Here is a 20,986-nt window from a genome sequence, read left to right as displayed (position 1 = left end):
TGTGAGGACAGGGTGAAACAGGCTGATATGCTCAAACATGTTGGTGTTAAGAAAGAGAATATGCTGGAAATTTTGAAAAATGTAAGGATAAGTACGTACCCTGGGCCAGTTGGGATAAAGCCAAGGTTACTACAGGAAGCGAGGGAAGAGATTGCTGCATCTTTGGAGATGACCTTTGCATCTTCACTGTCCACTGGAGTTGTGCTAAATGATTGGAGGTGGGAAATGTTATTCTCTTGCTCAAGAAAGGGAATAGGGATAATCCTGGGAATTACAGACCAGGCAGTCTTATGTCTGTAGTGGGCAAATCATTGGAGAGGATTCTGGGAGACAGGATTTATGATTACTAGGAAAGCCATAGTTTGATTAGAGATAGTCAGCATGGCTCACAAGCCTTAATGAATTCTTAGAGGATGTGACAGAACATATTTGATGACGGTAGAGCAGTGAATGTGGTGTACATGGAATTTAGCAAGGCATTTGGTAAGGTTCCCCATGGTAGGTTCATTCAGAAAGTAAGGAGGGATGGGATACAGAGAAATTCAGCTGTCTGGATACAAAATTGGGCAAAAGTGAGGACTGCAGATACTGGAGATATGTCTTGATTAGAGTGGTGCTGGAAAAGCACAGCAGGTCAGGCAGCATCCGAGGAGTAGGAAAATCGACGTTTCGGGAAAAAGCCCTTCACCAGGAATGAGGCCTCTTTCCTGATGAAGGGCTTTTGCCCGAAACGTAAATGTTCCTACTCCTCGGATGCTGCCTGACCTGCTGTGCTTTCCTAGCACCACTCTAATCTAGACTGTGGATATAGAATTGGCTGACCCATAGAAGACAGAGGATGGTAATAGATGCACAGTGTTCAGCCTGGAGTTCGGTGACCAGTGGTGTTCCGCAGGGAACTGTTCTGGAATCTCTGCTCTTTGTGATTTTTATAAATGATTTGGATGAGCAAGTGGAAGTGTATGTTAGTAAGTATTCAGATGACACAAAGGTTGGTGGAGTGATAGATAGTACGCAGAACGGTTTCAGGCTGCAATGGGACATTGAAAGAATGCAGCACTGAGTTGAGAAGTAGCAGATGGAGTTCAACCTGGAAAAGTCTGAAGTGATTCATCTTGGAAGGTCGAATTTGAATGCAGACTACAGGGTTAAGGGTAGGATTCTTCGCAGTGTGGAGGACAGAGAGATCTTGGGGTCCATGTCCACAGATCCATCAAAGTTGCCACCCAAATTGATAGGGTTGTTAAGTCGGCATATGGGGCATTGGCTCTCAAGAGCAGGCGGATTGAGTTTAAGAACAGCGAGGTTATGCCGCAGCTCTATAGAGCCCTGTTTAGACCACACTTGGAATTATGTGTTCAGTTCTGGTCGCCTCATTATAGGAAGAATTTGGAAGCTTTTGAGAGAGTGCAGAGGAAATTTACCAGGATGCTGCCTGGACTGGAGGGCATGTCTTATGAAGGTAGGTTGAGGGAGCTAGGGCTTTTCTCACTGCAATAAAGAAGGGCAAGAAGTGACTTGGTAGAGGTGTACAAGATGATGAGAGGCATAGATAGAGTGGATAGTTGGAGACTTTTACCCAAGGCAGAAATGGCTGTCACAAGGGAGCATAATTTTAAGGTGATTGGAGGAAGGTTGAGGGGAGATGTCAGAAGTTGGTTCTTTACACAGAGTGATGGGTGCTTGAAATGCATTGCCAACAGTGGTAGTAAAGTCAGATACATTAGCGACTCTTGAATAGACACATGACAGTAAAATGAAGGGTATGTAGGTTAGTTTGATCTTAGAGTAGGATATAAGGATGGCACAACATCAAGAGCCAAAGGGCCTGTACTGTCCTATGTTCTAAAACAAGCTGAGCAGTGAGGACAATAATACAGTAGGGGCCTTGGAGAACATAATAGGTTAGACACTGACCTTGACCAATAGCTCTGGCATTAAATCTAACTCAAACGCCTGCAGCTGCTGTATGTAGCTACCCTTGGCAGGAAATCTGCTGTCATGGTTTGCCATGCATGTCCATCTTGCACCAATCTCATATATCTACTATACATTTGTCAGCAACTGTTGTGGCATCTGTTATCCAACTATACCTAGGCAGACCCATCTTTCTGCTGCCCTCACTTTGTCCTCAAGAAGAATTTGCTGTAGCTTCTCAGCTTTAATCAAATACAAGTTATTTTTGGGATGCCACTTCCTTTTTCCAAGATTTTTTTCGTTCTTCAAACACTTGTTCACTTGTCTTTTGGTCTATATATGGAATGTTAACGTACACCTCAGCCTCCATTTCTCAAATGTTTCCAGGTTTCCAAGGCATACAACAAAGTGGATAGAATTGGCATCTCTTATAAGCTTTATTCCTTGTTTCAAACAAGAGTTTACTTGTGGTTAATATATCTTTCACCTTCACAAAATTACTTCTAGCTATCTCTGCATCTTTAAACCGAAAGCAACAACTCATTGAATCCTGTGGTCCAGACTGGTGCTATTGAACTGTGTTTCCCTGAACTATTTTTCCTTTTCTATACCCTCTCTGTTTTTGAACCTGAGAGGGAAAATCTAAGAATGGGTAGAGTTTAAGTTATAAAATTATGAGTTAGCAATTCACATTTCTTAATTCGCGCTGGTCAAATTCCATTCATTTACATTAAACTGTTACTTTCTTGTTAAGTACAAAAATTGGATTAGTATTTTCTTTTATCCTGAGTTTGCCAGTCAGGTAAACTGGAGACTTTGGGATAGCTTGATTAAATCTTTTTACACTTATGAGAACTTCAGTAATAATTAGGCTTAATTTCCAATGCCCTTCCTCAGTGTGTTATGACAACGTAAACAAATGTGAACATGCAGCGTGCTAAATTGGGCAAACTCACGATAAAAGAAAATAGCATTTCAATTTTTGTACTTAACAAGAAAATAACTGCTTAATATGAACAAATGGAATTTAACCAATGGCAATTAAGAAATGTGAATTGCTAACTCATAACTTTATAACTTAAAACTCGTTCCATTCTTAAATTTTCCCTCACATTCAAAAACAAACAAAATATAAAAAAAAGGAAAAACATTTCAGGGAAACACAGTTCAACAGCACCAGTCTGGACCACAGATTTGATGAGTTGTTTCTTTGAGTTTAAAGAACAAAAAACAGTACAACACAGGAAAAGGCCCTTCAGCCCACCAAGAACCGTGCCTTTCTAAGCTAAAAATCTTTTGCCTCTACACAGTCGCTGTATCCTCTGAAATTTCATATATCTATCAAAGTGCTTCTTAAATACTGCTAATGTATTTGCCTCTACCACCTCCATGGGCAGCACATTCCAGGCACTTAATATCCTGTGTAAAAGACCTGCTTCTCCCATCTTTAAGTTTACGAACTTTTAACTTAAACCCCTGTGCCCTAGTAATTGACATTCTCTATCCTCGGAAAAAAGACACTGACTACTGATTCTATCCATATCTCTCAATTTTGGAAACTTCTATCAGGTCACCCCTCATCCTTCGATATTTAAGTAAAACAAACCAAGTTTGTCCAATCTCTCTTCATAGCTCGTACCCTCCAAACCAGACAACATCTGTTAAACCATTTCTGTGCTGTTTCCAAAGTTTCGACAACCTTCTGACATTGCCTTCGAAGGTATTTTATTCTTCCTTCAACAGATTTGCAGATAAAGGTGAGTAGAAGGCAGCTGAAAGTTACTGGAGACTTTCTTTTATCTCCATTCAAGGCAGAGACTCATAGAGATTTTATTTTAGATGTTTTCTCTTCTCAGCTTGTGAGGAGCCAGTGAAAGCAATGCCATCTTGGCAAGAGACAATCTATATGGTGTCAACAAGTAATCAGCCTCCTCAGTTCAAATTGTGAAGTTACGCACTTTGATAACAAGAATAGAAGAGCTAAACATTAGTTAAAAGGAGAAAAACTGCAGAACATTGTGAAACAAATACATTAAGAGCAAGTGGGTAACTAGAGAGAGAGTAGGGCCTCAAAGATCAAGGACGTCATCTTTGTGTTGAATCCCAGGAGATGGCAGAGATACTAAATGAATACTTTGTGTCAGTATTTACTGTGGAGAGAAAGAAATGGAGTCAAGAGAATGCAGTGAAATAAACTTTGATGTTTCAAAAACAATTCACATCACAGAAGACAAAGTTCAGGAGGTCTTAGAGATAATAAAGGTGGTTAAATCTCTGGGACCTGATCTAATGTATCCCAGAATGTTGTGGGAGGTAAGGGAAGAAATTACGAGACCCCTTACAGAAATATTTGCATCATCAGATGCCTGATGACTGGAGGGTGGCTAATATTGTAATTTTGTTTAAGAATGGCTCTAAGGAGAAACCGGGGAACTACAAACCTGTGAATCTGACTTCGGTTGTGGTTAAGTTGTTGGAGGCGGTTATAAAAGATAGGATTTATGGACATTAGAGAGGGGCAAAAATTGATTTTGGATAGTCAGCATGGTGTTGTACAAGGAAAATAGTGTCTCACAAACCTGATTGAGCTTTTTGAGGAAGTTATCAAAGAGGTTGATGATGGTAGAGCAGTAGATGTTGGTTATTTGGATTTTAGTAAAGCCTTTGACAAGATTCCGTGTGGTAGACTAATTAGCAAAAGTTAAGTCAAATGGGATTCAGGGTGAGCTTGCCAACTGGATACATAATTGGCTTAACACAGGAGACAAAGAGTAATAGTGGAGGGTTGCTTTTTGGACTAGAGGCCTGTGGCCAATGGTGTTCCACAGGGACCAGTTCTAGGTCCTCTGTTGTTTGTCATTTACATAAATGATTTGAATGAGAATATAAAAGGCATGGTTAATAAGTTTGCTGATGACATCAAAATTTATAGCACAGTAGACAGTGAACCAGGCTATCGAAGATTACAAAGGAATCTTGATAAATGGGCAGAAAAAATGGCAAATGAAGTTCAATCTGGATAAATGCGAGGTATTGCACTTTGGTACAGCAAACAATGGTTAGACTTATACAATTAATGGTAGGGCCTTGGGTTGTGTTGTAGAACAGAGGGACCTAAGGGTGCAGGTACATAATTATTTAAAGTTTGCATCACACAGAGACAGGTTGGTTAAAAAGGCATTTGGCACACTTGCCTTCATTGCCTAGTCCTTTGAATATAGGAATTGGGACTTTGCCTTCAACGGTCAGTCCTTTGAGTATAGGAATTGGGATGTTATGTTAAGGCTGTATAGGACATTGGTAGGCCTCTTCTGGAGTACTGTGTCTCTGGTCACTCAGTTACAGGAAGGATATTATCAAGCTGGAGAGTGTTCAAAAGAGATTTACCAGGATGTATGGAATGTTTGAAATATAAAGAAAGGCTGGGACATTTTTCACTGGAGAGTTGGAGGTTGAGAAGTGACCTGAAAAAAGTTTATAAAATAACGAGAAGTACAGATAGAGTTGATGGTAGTTGTCTTTTTCCTAAGATGGGGAATTTCAAGATTGGGGGATGCATTTTTAAGGTGAGGGGAGAGATTTAAAGAAGACATGAGGCAATATTTTTTACACAGAGGATGTTTTTGGTGTGGAATAAACTTTCTGAGGAAGTGGTGGATGTGGGTACAATTACAACATTTAAAAGACATTTGGATAGACACATAAGTCGGAAAGGTTTGGTTGGATGTGGGCCAGGAGCAGGCAGCTGGGACTAGTTTAGTTTGGGATTACGTTCAGCATGGATTGATTGGACCAAAGGGTCTATTTCTTTGTCTTATGACTCTATGACTCTATAACTGAAGGATTTGGGATCCTTGCATATGAATCACACAAGGTAACATAAAACTTAAGTGGTAGTAGAGAAGGCAAATGGAATGTTGGCCTGTATTTCAAAGGGAATGAATATGAAAATAGAAAAGGATGCTAAAACTACACAAGGTACTCATGAGATGACATCCAGAATACTGTGAACAATTATGGCCTCCTTATCCAAGGAAAGATACACTAGTATTGGGGGCAGTTCAAGAGGTTCACTCAGTATAGAGCAATTTCCTTATGAGGAGAGATTAGCAGATTGGGCCTGTACTCATTTGAGTTTACAAGAATGACAGGTGATGATACTTATACATGTAATGGGGCTTGACAGGGGAGATGTGGAGAGGCTGCTTTCCCCTGTGATAAAGTCTAGGACCAATGGACAAGGGGCCAACTTTTGAAGATATAAATGAGGGGAATTTCTTCTTTCAGAAGATAGTGAATCTGTGGAACACTTTCCTGTCAAGTTGGATTGTTAGAAACATTCAACGCCAAGACAGACACATGTTTAAGCAGTAAGGGAATAAAAGGAAGAAAAACAATAAAATGGGGCTGAGGATTATCATTTCAGCCATGATCTCACTGAGTGGCAGAGCAGGCCCGATGGGCTGAATGGTTTACTTTTGCTCCTATACCTTATTGTTTTTACCTATCAATTCGGGGGTGTCTGCTTTTGCGCTCACTGGTCCGGGAAAGGCAACACTGCACACAATGGAGTATGCTTCAGCAAACATGCTATTTAAGACTGTAGCCATCTCTTTACAATCTCCTTGGTTTGAAGCAGTATCATCCTTTATTTTAGTCCACATCCAAAAGTAAAGGAAATAAAAAAATATGGTCTTGACATACACATATGTGGGCGGCACGGTGGCACAGTGGTTAGCATTGCTGCCTCACAGCGCCTGTAGACCCGGGTTCAATTCCCGACTCAGGCGACTGACTGTGTGGAGTTTGCACGTTCTCCCCGTGTCTGCGTGGGTTTCCTCCGGGTGCTCCGGTTTCCTCCCACAGTCCAAAGATGTGCGGGTCAGGTGAATTGGCCAAGCTAAATTGCCCGTAGTGTTAGGTAAGGGGTAAATGTAGGGGTATGGGTGGGTTGCGCTTCGGCGGGTCGGTGTGGACTTGTTGGGCCGAAGGGCCTGTTTCCACACTGTAAGTCTAATCTAATCTAATCTAATGTGAAAGGGCTGCCAAATTATAGGTTATTTTCTTCAGAACAAATCTTATGTCAAGTGATGGAAAAGGATAGACCAGATCTAAAAGTTGAAGTTCTAAATTGGAGAAAGACCAATTTTAACGGTATTAGGCAAGAACTTTTGAAAGCTGATTGGAGGTAGATGTTTGCAGGTAAAGGGGCAGCTGGAAAATGGGAAGCCTTCAGAAATGAGATAACAAGAATCCAGAGAAAGTATATTCCAAGGTGAAAGGGAAGGCTGGTAGGTGTAGGGAATGCTGGATGATTAAAGAAATTAAGGGTTTGGTTTAGAAAAAGAAGGAAGTATATGTCAGGTACAGACAGGATAGATCGATTGAATCCTTAGAAGAGTATAAAGAAAGCAGGAGGATACTTAAGAGGGAAATCAGGAGGGCAAAAAGGGGACATGAGATAGTTTTGGCAAATAGAATTAAGGAGAATCCATAGGGTTTTCACAAATATATTAAGGACAAAAGGGTAACTGGGTAGAGAATAGGGCCCCTCAAAGATCAGCAAGGCGGCCTTTGTGTGGAACCACAGAAAATGGGGGAGATACTAAATGAATATTTTGCATCAGTATTTACTGTGGAAAAGGATATGGAACATATAGACTGTAGGGCAATAGATGGTGACATCTTGCAAAATGTCCAGATTACAGAGGAGGAAGTGCTGGATGTCTTGAAATAGTTAAAGGTGGATAAATCTCCAGAACCTGATTAGGTGTACCCGAGAACTCTGTGGGAAGGTAGAGAAGTGATTGCTGGGTCTCTTGCTGAGATATTTGTATCATTGATAGTCATTGGTGAGCCTGACCTCGGGCAAGCTGTTAGAGGGAATCCTGAGGGACAGGGCGTACATGTATTTGGAAAGGCAAGGACTGATTAGGGATAGTCAACATGGCTTTGTGCGTGGGAAATCCTGTCTCACAAACTTGATTGAGTTTTTTGAAGAAGTAACAAAGAGGATTGATGAGGGCAGAGCAGTAGATGTGATCTATATGGACTTCAGTAAGGCTTTCGGAAAGGGTCTCCATGGGAGACTGATTAGCAAGGTTAGATCTCATGGAATACAGGGAGAACTAGCCATTTGGATACAGAACTGGCTCAAAGAAGACAGAGGATAGTGGTGGAGGGTTGTTTTTCAGACTGGAGGCCTGTGACCAGTGGAGTGCCACAAGGATCGGTGCTGGGTCATGTACTTTTTATCATCTACATAACTTGATTTGGATGCGAGCATAAGAGGTATAGTTAGTAAGTTTGCAGATGACACCAAAATTGGAGGTGTAGTGACAGCGAAGAGGGTTACCTCAGATTACAACAGGGTCTGGACCAAATGGACCAATGGGCTAAGAAGTGGCACATGGAGTTTAATTCAGATAAATGAGAGGTGCTGCATTTTGGGAAAGCAAATCTTAGCAGGACTTGTACACTTAATGGTAAGGTCTTAGAGAGTGTTGCTGAACAGAGACACCTTGGAGTGCAGGTGCATAGCTCCTTCAAAGTGGATTCACAGGTAGATAGAATAGTGAAGAGGGCGGTGGTATGCTTTCCTTTATTGGTCAGAGTATTGAGTACAGGAGTTGGGAGGTCATATTGCGGCTGTACAGGACATTGGTTAGGCCACTGCTGGAATATTGCGTGCAATTCTGGTCTCCTTCTTGTCAGAAAGATGTTGTGAAACTTGAAACCGTTCAGAAAAGATTTACAAGGATGTTGCCAGGGTTGGAGGATCTGAGCTACAGGGAGATGCTGAACAGGCTGGGGCTGTTTTCCCGGAGCGTCGGAGGCTGTGGGGTGACCTTATAGATGTTTACAAAATTATGAGGGCCATGGATAGGATAAATAGACAAAGTCTTTTCCTTGGGGTGGGGGAGTCCAGAACTAGAGGGCAGAGGTTTAGGGTGAGAGGGAAAGATAAAAAAAGAGACCTAAGGGGCAATGTTTTCACGCAGAGGGTGGTACGTGTATGGAATGAGCTGCCAGAGGATGTGGTGGAGGCTGGTACAATTGCAACATTAAGAGGCATTTGGATGGGTATATGAATAGGAAGGGTTTGGAGGGATATGGGCCAGGTGTTGGCAGGTGGAAGTAGATTGGGTTGGCATATCTGGTCAGCATGGAAGGGTTCGACCGAAGGGTCCGTTTCCATGCTGGACATCTCTATGACTCTTAAGTTCTGAATGTGTGGTTGTTGCTAGCCAATCGGGGAGGCCTGCATTTGTTGTTGCACTTTCCTACTGGCACAGCTGACTCTAACATTTTTCTCTTTCTGCCGAACAATAATCTGGGACACTCTTTTATCATCAGGTTATGTTGTAACAGCTGAACACTCACCAACTGATGGGAACCACTGCGTTTCTTGGATAGCTGCGGTGAGCTGCTATATTGGCTGGACACTTGCTTTCTGACTTCAGCTGCCACAGTCCTGCAAAGAAAACAATAATTTGTTTCAGTGAATTTCATAACAATGAGAATTTGCCAACTGTAACTTCAGAACAGAGTGAGCCAACCAGGTCAGAGCTCTCTAGGATGATAATTAAAAGTTCTGACATAAACTCACAGCAACCAGTATAGCTTTTTGTGAAGCTCTCACCCTGTTTTGTTATTTTATGCATTTTCACTGCTTAAAAACATCTATAGCAGCCCAGTCTTGAGGAACAGGGCACTGAACATCTTCCTCTAATCTGAATATCACGCTGTATTGAGAAAGTGCAACACAACAACTCTTCACCTTTCTCTTTCCAAGACTCTGACTAAAACAACCTTATGAGGACCATAAGCACTGGCGTAGAGCCAGTGGTTCAAATGACCTGGTCTGTGCTGTGGAAACGTATCAAATGCAACAAATCAGAACACAGGCAAAAAAAAACAAGCAACCAATCTCCTATTTAAACATTAAGATCATATCCGACTCAATGTTATGCAGGGTTAAGGTAATAATTTACAATAAAAATAATGATGAAAAGAGAACCAAGAATGCCACTCAGTGGTTACCAGTCTATTTGGCTCTGGATCTGCATCTTGCTCAGCCATTGCATTAAATATTTAACCATCACTTCAAATGGAAGAAGCAATTAACCAGGGCTTGACCCAGTTCTACGAATAGCTAATAAAATGCATACCTGCTAATTATTCATTCATTAAATTCATTGGAATCAGGAAACAGTATAAAAATGAGAGCCAGGTTTAGCTCCGAAGCAAAACTCAATGCCAAATGCTTCCTTGGGATTCCTAATCTGTACTATGTTGTGTCTCCCTTTCAGTTACTTGCTAATTGCCAGGATCTGGTCCAGATCTAAGGGCAGCAGTGTGGTATCATCTCAAAGTAGCCAGTTCAGTTCCAATCCAGTCTCAGACATGGCCACAATGTCTTTGGAATCTTCTATACATGTTTGCGAAGAGTCAAAGTCTGTACTTGAAACAATTTCCCATTTGTGTCATCATGCTGCCAAATTACATATTTTTTCCCATGTTTCCTTCTCAAATTTGTTGGACAATACACGGGTGCCTGCAGTATTATAACCAGGTAGCTATTCTTTCACATTTAAGCCTTAGAGTGCCAGCATTTTATAAATACCATAGCTAAATTTCAGCCTATCTTCACAGAAAATCAAGCCTCATGCTTTCAACAGGCATCAGCAATTAGGAGAGGAAAATTATTTTCCACAACAGTACTTTAAATGTTATGAAAATACCCCACAAGCGTCATCGCGCTCAGTGTTACATGTAGTGGAAGGCCATTCGGATAACAGATGCCGTTAGAACATACCAGCCAGTGTTTTGAATATTTGCACTTTTCTGAGGTTGTAACTTGCCCACTCCACATCTGCAAAACAGCTCTAGTTTCAATTAATGGGTTGGATTTTTACTTAAAGAACTACCAAGATCAAAAAAGGTGGACATTTTCAATTTGAAGAACAAAGGTGACAATAAAATGACTCACAATGAACAGAGATCTGGCATCAATTTCATGTTCAAAGGTTGAAGGCATGTTCCCATATCTCTGGCAGCCTGGTATATAAAAGAAGAGCTCAGACTCGCCTGTCAGCCCACATGGGACCATCACAGGAACAGGAGCCAATCATTAGCTACAATCACTAACTGGCTAATGAAAATACACTGTGCAGAATCAGTTGAGAAGGCTCATTCCAAGTGTTGTGCACAAGTCCTAGTTGCTTGCTTGTGGCAAATCTGTAGCCCAGTAAGGAGGCCTTGAAGGCTGATGATCAATACTAGGAGCTCAAATGTGCAGAATCATGGTTTCCAAACCCACTCAAATATTGAAGGTAAGCCAGGGATTCAGAATATAAATAAACAGCCAATTAGTTCACCAGGAAACTTCCACAAAGAAACAGCTAGCACAAGCTACTTACACTACTCTATAATAGAAATTTCTATCCAATGAAATTGTCTCAACTGTGATCAAAGTCAGAAATCACACAACACCAGGTTTAATCCAACAGGTTTCTTTGAAATCACAAGATTTTGGAGCAGTGCTCCTTTGTCAACTGTAGTGGCTTCACCTAATGAAGGAGCAGTGCTCCAAAATCTTGTAATTTCAAATGTACCTTTTGGATTATAACCAAATGTCGTTACTTCCAACTTTGTCCACCCCACTCCAACACTATCACCTCCACCTTATCGGTCATGACTGTGCAGTTCTGATTTGAAGAAATGAAACTCTTGGAAATAATATTTCCACTTTAAAATCTGCAATCTGAAAAAACATACTCTATCCTGTGAATTAAGTTTTGAAAGTTGGCAAATCAAAACCTATATTATCCAAGTACGTTGTGAATCTGTGTTGTTATCGCAGCTTCAGTCACAAAAGGAGACATTTTAAATTTGATGAATCTTTGGACAACACAATGGATCCTCCTAAAATGTGTAAGAATTCAAAACTTCTGAGAGAACAGGAGACTGTAAGGACACCAGAGGGAATTCCAACATCATTATCTTCTTCGCCTCGTGGAACAATAGATTAATTGAAATTTAAAGAGCAGCTTTTTGCTTTGGTTTTACTCAGACTTTAGATGGCTCTCTTTTCAGAATTGCAAACTCACTAACTCTCTTGGAGTTCAGAGTTCACAGCAGGGAGGTAGAAAAGACAAATTAGGGAAAGGACCGCTGTATTCAACCAGGCTACAAAGGATGCAACTTATAGTGCTGTAAAAGCAAAATAAAAAAGGACCTTCACTCTCATCCAGAATCTTTCCTGCTTAGTCTACGTTTGGGAGAAACAACTAACTAAATGGCTACAAAGACAAAGACAACCACACAGATGAATTCTGAGTTCAAGTTTTCAGCTCCTTCACCTGATCTGAATGTATCCTACTGAATGACTGAGCAGTTTTGAGTGGCCAAAGAACCCACTCCTGTTCCTGTCTCTCATGCTCTTTAAGCATCTTTAACTGAACTTATTTTTAATATTTGTATGGGCAATTCAGCTAATAATTACTACTTTTTCAAAAATATAAATAGCTGGAGAAACTCAGCCAGTCTGGCATTGTATCTGTGCAGAGAAGATTTCTGTTTTTTCTGCACAAATGCTGCCAGGCCTGCTGGGCTTGCTCAGCTCTGTTTTTGTTTCAGATTTCCAGCACCTACAGTTCTTTGTTTAATTCTTTAATTTTCATATTTTACTGAGTAATTTTCAATAGTAGCTGTGTAATAACCTAACCGTTTTTGAAGAAGTAACAAAGAGGATTGATGAAGGTAGAGTGGTAGATGTGATCTATATGGACTTCAGTAAGGCGTTCGACAAGATTCCCCATGGGGGACTGGTTAGCAAGGTTAGATCGCACGGAATACTGGGAGAACTAGCCAATTCGATACAGAACTGGCTCAAAAGTGGAGGGTTGTTTTTCACACTGGAGGCCTGTGACCAGTGGAGTGCCACAAGGATCGGTGCTGGGTCCACTACTTTTTGACATCTACATAAATGATTTGGATGCGAGCATAGGAGTTACAGTCACTAAATTTGCAGATGACACCAAAATTGGAGGTGCAATGGACAGCGAAGAAGATTACCTCAGATTACAACAAGATCTTGATCAGATGGGCCAATGGGCTGAGAAGTGGCAGATGGAGTTTAATTCAGATGAATGGGAGGTGCTGCATTTTGGGAAAGCAAATCTTAGCAGGACTTGTACACTTAATGGTAAGGTCCTAGGGAGTGTTGCTGAACAAAGAGACCTTGGAGTGCAGGTTCATAGCTCCTTGGAAGTGGAGTCACAGGTAGATAGCTGCAAATGTGTTGCTGGTCAAAGCACAGCAGGCCAGGCAGCATCTCAGGAATAGAGAATTCGACGTTTCGAGCATAAGCCCTTCATCAGGAATAAGAGAGAGAGCCAAGCAGGCTGAGATAAAAGGTAGGGAGGAGGGACTAGGGGGAGGGGCGATGGAGGTGGGATAGGTGGAAGGAGGTCAAGGTGAGGGTGATAGGCCGGAGTGGGGTGGGGGCGGAGAGGTCAGGAAGAGGATTGCAGGTTAGGAGGGCGGTGCTGAGTTGAGGGAACCGACTGAGACAAGGTGGGGGGAGGGGAAATGAGGAAACTGGAGAAATCTGAATTCATACCTTGTGGTTGGAGGGTTCCCAGGCGGAAGATGAGGCGCTCCTCCTCCAGCCGTCGTGTTGTTGTGTTCTGCCGGTGGAGGAGTCCAAGGACCTGTATGTCCTCGGTGGAGTGGGAGGGAGAGTTAAAGTGTTGAGCCACGGGGTGATTGGGTTGGTTGGTTCGGGCGGCCCGGAGGTGTTCTCTGAAGCGTTTCGCAAGTAAGCGGCCTGTCTCACCAATATAGAGGAGGCCACATCGGGTGCAGCGGATGCAATAGATGATGTGTGTGGAGGTACAGGTGAACTTGTGGCGGATATGGAAGGATCCCTTGGGGCCTTGGAGGGAAGTAAGGGAGGAGGTGTGGGCGCAAGTTTTACATTTCCTGCGGTTGCAGGGGAAGGTGCCGGGGGTGGAGGTTGGGTTGGTGGGGGGTGTGGATCTGACGAGGGAGTCACGAAGGGAGTGGTCCTTGCGGAACGCTGATAGGGGAGGGGAGGGAAATATATCCTTGGTGGTGGGGTCCGTTTGGAGGTGGCGGAAATGGCGGCGGATGATACGTTGTATGCGGAGGTTGGTGGGGTGGGAGATGAGAACCAGTGGGGTTCTGTCTTGGTGGCGGTTGGAGGAGCGGGGCTCAAGGGCGGAGGAGCGGGAAGTGGAGGAGATGCGGTGGAGGGCATCGTCGATCACGTCTGGGGGGAATCTGCTGTCCTTGAAGAAGGAGGCCATCTGGGCTGTGCGGTGTTGGAAATGTTGTGCTTTGACCAGCAACACATTTGCAGCTGTGATCTCCAGCATCTGCAGACCTCATTTTTTACTCACAGGTAGATAGGACAGTGAAGGCAGCATTTGGTATGCTTTCCTTTATTGGCCAGAGTATTGAGTACAGGAGTTGGGAGGTCATGTTGCGGCTGTACAGGACATTGGTTAGGTCACTGTTGGAATATTGCGTGCAATTCTGGTCTCCTTCTTGTCAGAAAGATGTTGTGAAACTTGAAACCGTTCAGAAAAGATTTACAAGGATGTTGCCAGGGTTGGAGGATCTGAGCTACAGGGAGCGGCTGAACAGGCTGGGGCTGTTTTCCCTGGAGCGCTGGAGGCTGTGTGAACCTTATAGAAGTTTACAAAATTATGAGGGGCATGGGTAGGATAAATAGACAAAATCTTTTCCCTCGGATCGGGGAGTCCAGAACTAGAGAGCATAGGTTTAGCGCGAGAGGGGAAAGATATAAAAGAGACCTATGGGGCAACTTTCTCACGATAAGTTCCAGTATTTGAAAACCACTAGTTTTGAATAACGACTGAGTATTTATCAACTCCAACTATTCCACCTCATACTATTTATCTGCAATTATGCAAATTAGAGGTGGGTCAAAAAGATTTTAAAGGATCACCTGATGTTCGTGCCTAGGGGCTTTTACAACTGCCATTTTAATTTGCAGAATCATGTGTAATTAGTTGCTACATAATTTACATAATTTATGTGTATGGAATGAGCTGCAAAGTAAGTGGTGGAGGCTGGTACAATTGCAACATTTAAAAGGCATTTGGATGGGTATCTGAATAGGAAGGGTTTGGAGGGATATGGGCCAGGTGCTGACAGGTGGGATTAGATTGAGTTGGGATATCTGGTCGGCATGGACGGGTTGGACTGAAGGGTCTGTTTCCATGCTGTACATCTCTATGACTTTGTGACTTTACCTTAGCTTATATAATGAATAAAGCTTTTCTTCTCATTCTTAAAGGAGCTCAACAAGCAAGACAAATTTATATTTCATGGCAACTCTGAGGGCTTGCCCAATGTGGTCAAAGCATTTCACAGGAGCTAGTGACCACGGGATAACAGCCCACTGGCCTCTTCACTTCCATTAAGTCACCAATGTTGATTTTAAGATCTTTGTTCTCAAAGTGCTCCATTCAGCACTTTTTTTTTAGTGATGTATCAATACATCTAACAAAAGGTCATCGACCTGAATTGTTAATTAACAGTTTGTCTCCACAGATACTGCCTGACCTACTGAATTTTTCTTGTTCTCAGATGTTCAATTGTTGAACTGTACAAGTGGGGAAAATTAAAAGGATTAAACTGGTGATTTGACAAGGGCACAAGTAAAGGCTGCAAGTTTGGAAGGTGGATGGAAAGGGAGGATTGCTACAGTATTCTGTGCCTTCATGTACAGTTTATGAACTTTAGATATTTGCCAAAAGAATAAAATTCTTGTTTGTGATATTCCCCATAGTGAAATAGTTTTTTCCCCAGCCATTGCCATTCACTTTGGGTGAATCGAGGCAAGTGCTGAACAGTAGAGAATCTCACTCAACATAAAAGCTGGATACCCTTGTTCAGGTTGAAGAACTGGGGTGAAAATGAACAAGTACAGTGGTAACTGACTCCATAATGACACTGGTCCCATACAAAACGTGATCCTTACTGCAAGGTTTGTAGCTCAGATTGAGGTTTAGGGTGTAGGTTTGCTCGCTTAGTTGTAGGTTTGATATCCAGACGTTTCATTACCTGGCTAGGTAACATCATCAGTGGCGAACTCCAAGTGAAGCAAAGCTGTTGTCTCCCGCTTTCTATTTATATCTTTCTCCTGGATGGGGTTCCTGGGGTTTGTGGTGATGTCATTTCCTGTTCGTTTTCTGAGGGGTTGATAGATGGTATCTAGATCAATGTGTTTGTTAATGGCGTTGTGATTGGAGTGTCAGGCCTCTCCGAATTCTCTGGCATGTCTTTGCTTAGCCTGTCCCAGGATAGATGTGTTGTCCCAGTCGAAATGGTGGCTTTTTTTCATCCGTGTGTAGGGCTACGAGGGAGAGAGGGTCGTGTCTTTTTGTGGCTAGCTGGTGTTTGTGTATCCTGATGGCTAACTTTCTTCCTGTTTGTCCTATGTAGTGTTTGTGGCAGTCATTGCATAGAATTTTGTAGATGACATTGGTTTGGTTTCAGAAATGACAGCCAGACTACTCAGACCCCTCGGAATCCTAGTAGCACACAAACCCACCAACACACTCAAACAAAAACTAACAAATTTAAAAGACCCAGTACAACCCATGGACAAAACCAACGTCATCTACAAAATTCTATGCAAGGACTGCCACAAACACTACGTAGGACAAACAAGAAGAAAGTTAGCCACCAGGATACATGAACACCAACTAGCCACAAAAAGACACGACCCTCTCTCCCTCGTAGCCCTACACATGAATGAAAAAAACCACCATTTCGACTGGGACAACACATCTATCCTGGGACAGGCTAAGCAAGGACATGCCAGAGAATTCCTAGAGGCCTGGCATTCTAACCACAACGCCATTAACAAACACATAGATCTAGATGCCATCTATCAACCTCTTAGAAAACGAACAGGAAATGACATAACCACAAACCCCAGGAGAAAGATATAAATCGAAAGCGGGAGACAACAGCTTCGCTTCACTTGGAGTTTGCCACTGATGATGTTACCTAGCCAGGTAATGAAATGTCTGGATATCAAACCTATAGCTCAGCGAGCAAACCTACACCCTGTGATCCTTACTGTCAAATGTTTTGACCTACCAGCATAATATAAAACAAGTGACTCTAGAGGTTTAGGAGACATTGAAGTGAGACAGCGGTGTGAACATGATATACAAAGGAGACTGAGGGTTCAAAAATTTAAATCCAGTTGAACAGGAAATAGCTGATACTACTTTGAAGAGAACAAATCACTAAATAATAAATGTTTTATGCTATAAAACACACACTGAAGCTGGCCCATTTTTGCGACAAGTTCCAGTATTTGAAAACCACTAGTTTTGAATAACGACTGAGTATTTATCAACTCCAACTATTCCGCCTCATACTATTTATCTGCAATTATGCAAATTAGAGGTAGGTCAAAAAGATTTTAAAGGATCACCTGATGTTAGTGCCTAGGGGCTTTTACAACTGCCATTTTAATTTGCAGAATCATGTGTAATTAGTTGCTACATAATTTACATTGCATTTCGAGCATGAACTGATGTAACTTTGTTAGTAACGATGGACTCTGCTACCAGGCTGAATGAGGCAGTTTCGATAGATCCAAAAACATAATTTTGCCTAAACCCTCATCATGAACAGTTAGCATTAAAAATATTACAGAGAATTATCACATCTGAAGAGGTCAAAGAATACAATAAACAACTATGCAAGACACTTTTCATTACACAATTCTTGCAAGATTTCTTCCTTTTTCTCAAGAGGCCAATTCTTCCTGGGGTTCATCTCCAGAAATATGAACCACTCTTTCACACTCTTCCCAAGTGTCAGAGCACAGGTCCTTATTCCTCATGTCTTGGGTCAACACTGATATTGCAATAATTTTATACATTTAAATAAAGCTGAATCATTTAAAAAGGCACTACAGCCTTTTGTCTTTTGTCCCACCTCTTCCCCACTTTTTTAATAATACCATAACTGGTAATATGATCACTTATACAATAAGATCTCTTGAGAAACCTCAATAACGATGATAGGATAATAGAGATATTTACAGATCCATGATACTCCAGTCGACACTTTTCTCATCTACAACATGAGAAGGGACTATTGAATTAAATAACTACTCATTTCCTGTACTGAAATTCCTGTCATTCACTATCCCTTTGATAGCATCATGATGATTCCACAAAATCTAATAAAAGATTCTAAGCAATTCTAAAAGAACTACCATGTGAGGTATGAGTGCTCAGCTCCAGATGGAGAGAAGGATTGTCAAAAGATACAGCGGGATAGAGATGGACTGGAGATTTGGGCAAAGAAATGGCAATTGGAGTTTAATCCAAGCAAATGCGTTTTTAAAGATAAAATTCAAGTGCAAATTATACAATAAATGTCAAAACCCTTGGAGCAGTTACATACAGGTCCAGAGATCTATGAAAGTGGCAACACAGTGGATAATCTTCGAGTAAAAAGTGAGGTCTGCAGATGCTGGAGATCAGAGCTGAAAATGTGTTGCTGGTTAAAGCACAGCAGGTCAGGCAGCATCCAAGGAACAGGAAATTTGACGTTTCGGGCCAGAGCCAACAGAGCCTGATGAAGGGCTCTGGCCCGAAACGTCGAATTTCCTGTTCCTTGGATGCTGCCTGACCTGCTGTGCTTTAACCAGCAACACATTTTCAACACAGTGGATAAGGTGATCTGGAAGGCGCACAGCATACTTGCCTTCATGGGCTGGGGTATGGAATACAAAAGTTTGGAAGTTATGTTACAGCTTTACGAAACTTTAGTGAGGCCACATTTGGAATATTACATGCAGTTCTGGTCACCATACTACCAGAACGATGTGGATGCTTTAGAGAGGGTGCAGAGAAGGTTTACCAGGATGTCACCTGGTGTGGAGAGTTTTAGTTTTGAGGAGAGGTTAAATAAACTGGATTGTTTTCACTGGCAAGACAGAGGCTGAGGGGTCGCCTGACGGAGGTCTACAAAATTCTGAGAGGCACAGACAGGGTTAGAGGCTTTTCTCCCAAGGGTAGAAAGGTCAACTATAAGCAGACACAGGTTCAAGGTGAGAGGAGGAATGCTATAAGGAGAAAATTTCTCACAGAGATTAATGGGAACATACTGGCGGTGGAAGCAGGCACATTTAAGGCGTATCTTGATAGTTACATGAACGGAGGAATAGAAGCCCTATATGGGCAATAAGTAGTGAGTCGAAATAAGGACTAGAAATTGGCACAGGTTTGATGAGCCAAAGGGCCTATTCCTGTGCTGTTTTGAATTGAATACAAAAAATTGAACATAAATAGAATTCCCAAGGCAATAGTGATGAAAATCCAATATTCTCATCCTTACACTGTACAGTCATAGGACGGGAAGAGGTGTATAAATACTGCAGCTGCTTTAACATGACTTTGTGCAAATACTGTAGGTTCCAGATCTCTCCAGCAACCCTCAGTGAAGAAATAAGTTGCAATTATATTGAAGTTGTCACTCAACAAGGACGACAAAGCCTGCATTTGTAGCGAATCTATCATAATCTTAGGAGGTTCCAAAATGCCTTACAGACAATTAACTACTTTTAGTGTGTAGTAAATGTTATAATGTAGGAATCACAGCAGCCAATTTGTGCAGAACAAACTCACGAAAACAGCAATTTAGATAATGACCAGATCATTTGATTTTGGCATGCATATTGGCGAGGATACAGATAAAAGAGTGAGGAATTCATGCCATAGAATCTTCAGAAAAAGATCTTTTAATCTAGCACCTTTCATAACCTCAGGCTATCCAAAAGCAGTTTAAAAGCAATGAAGTATTTTTGAAATGTGAGCTCAATTGTCATAAGAAACATAGCAGTCAATTTAAGTACAGCAAGTTCACACAAACAGCTAAATGAGGAGTCATTTTTAAAGTCCTGGCTGATGGATAACTATTGTTCAGGATATTGACAGGTAATAACATTGAACTCATTTTCAAATTTGTGTCATGGGATCTTTTGCATTTGCCTGGATGTGTAGACAGAGTCTCAGTATAACATACCTCCGAGAGAACAGCACTTCAGTACTGCACCATAATGTCAGTGCAAGAATATAGGTTTAAGCTTCTACTGACATGAATGCATGACCTGACTCAAGACTACTACTAGTTTAGCGGAGGCTAAGACTTCAAAAAATAGTTTACAGTACTTGTCCATAGATTTCTATTTGAAAGAAATCAGAACCTCACCATCAAATCTCAGAAATGGATGGTGGAAAGCAGGATAGTACTGTAATGTCACAATGTATAGTTTGCTCATCTTTACAGGGAGCTGATGTAACTCAACTGCTAATTTCGTGCACAACCAAGCTTACCTTCATTCTAAGCAAATGCAACGGCAGAGATTCTTTTCAGTAAGAAATGTCAATAAATTGATGAATAAGTTCCTAAATTTGAGTTTTAAAACTCATATCCTAATAATCATGCATTCATAGAGCCAGCTTCATTTGCTGAAGTTCAAGTATTCACAATTCCAGTGGCACATCCAAGGATTATTTTTTTAATGTGTGGAGACAACAAAACTTATTCTGAGCATCACAATTCATGAAACTGCTCTCACTCAAGCTCACACCTTAAGTTTTTCTTCAGCTGTTAGGCTTAAAACTAACAAGAGTGAAAAGAAACATTCCAGCCATTTTCAGATTGCCATATAAAATCTATCCATCACATAAACACTGATTGCGTCGTCTCTGGCAGGTGACTGTGCAACGCAATTACATATATCATTCATGAGGTGACAGTGCAGTTTAACCATGACTGTTCCTCACTGATTACATAACAGCAAGGCAACCAGTAAAGAACTATTGATTCACAAAGTTCAAGATTATCGTGAATTTCGAAGCTCATATACTATAATATTTTCCAGGAAGATGTATCTTGAGTCAGTGATGTATCAGATATGAATGTTGCAACCTGTCAAACTTGTTCATAGAAAAGTCAGCCATACTGACAAGCTTTA

General features: G+C 41.6%; 1 protein-coding gene across 6 annotated transcripts in view; it reads right to left on the bottom strand.

Moving 5' to 3' along the window:
- LOC132835997 (dedicator of cytokinesis protein 7-like) overlaps positions 1-20,986 on the bottom strand; it is a 180,968-nt gene that overhangs the window by 127,830 nt on the left and 32,152 nt on the right. For all 6 annotated transcript variants that reach the window (XM_060855177.1, XM_060855178.1, XM_060855179.1 and 3 more), the window contains exon 2: positions 9,301-9,391. In XM_060855177.1, the coding sequence (XP_060711160.1) occupies positions 9,301-9,391 (91 nt within the window). The remainder of the gene's footprint in view (positions 1-9,300; positions 9,392-20,986) is intronic.

Source organism: Hemiscyllium ocellatum, chromosome 45, assembly GCF_020745735.1.
Source record: "Hemiscyllium ocellatum isolate sHemOce1 chromosome 45, sHemOce1.pat.X.cur, whole genome shotgun sequence".
Taxonomy (NCBI): domain Eukaryota; kingdom Metazoa; phylum Chordata; class Chondrichthyes; order Orectolobiformes; family Hemiscylliidae; genus Hemiscyllium; species Hemiscyllium ocellatum.
The sequence above is the reverse complement of the archived record's forward strand: the minus strand, read 5'-3'. Positions and strand labels throughout refer to the sequence as shown.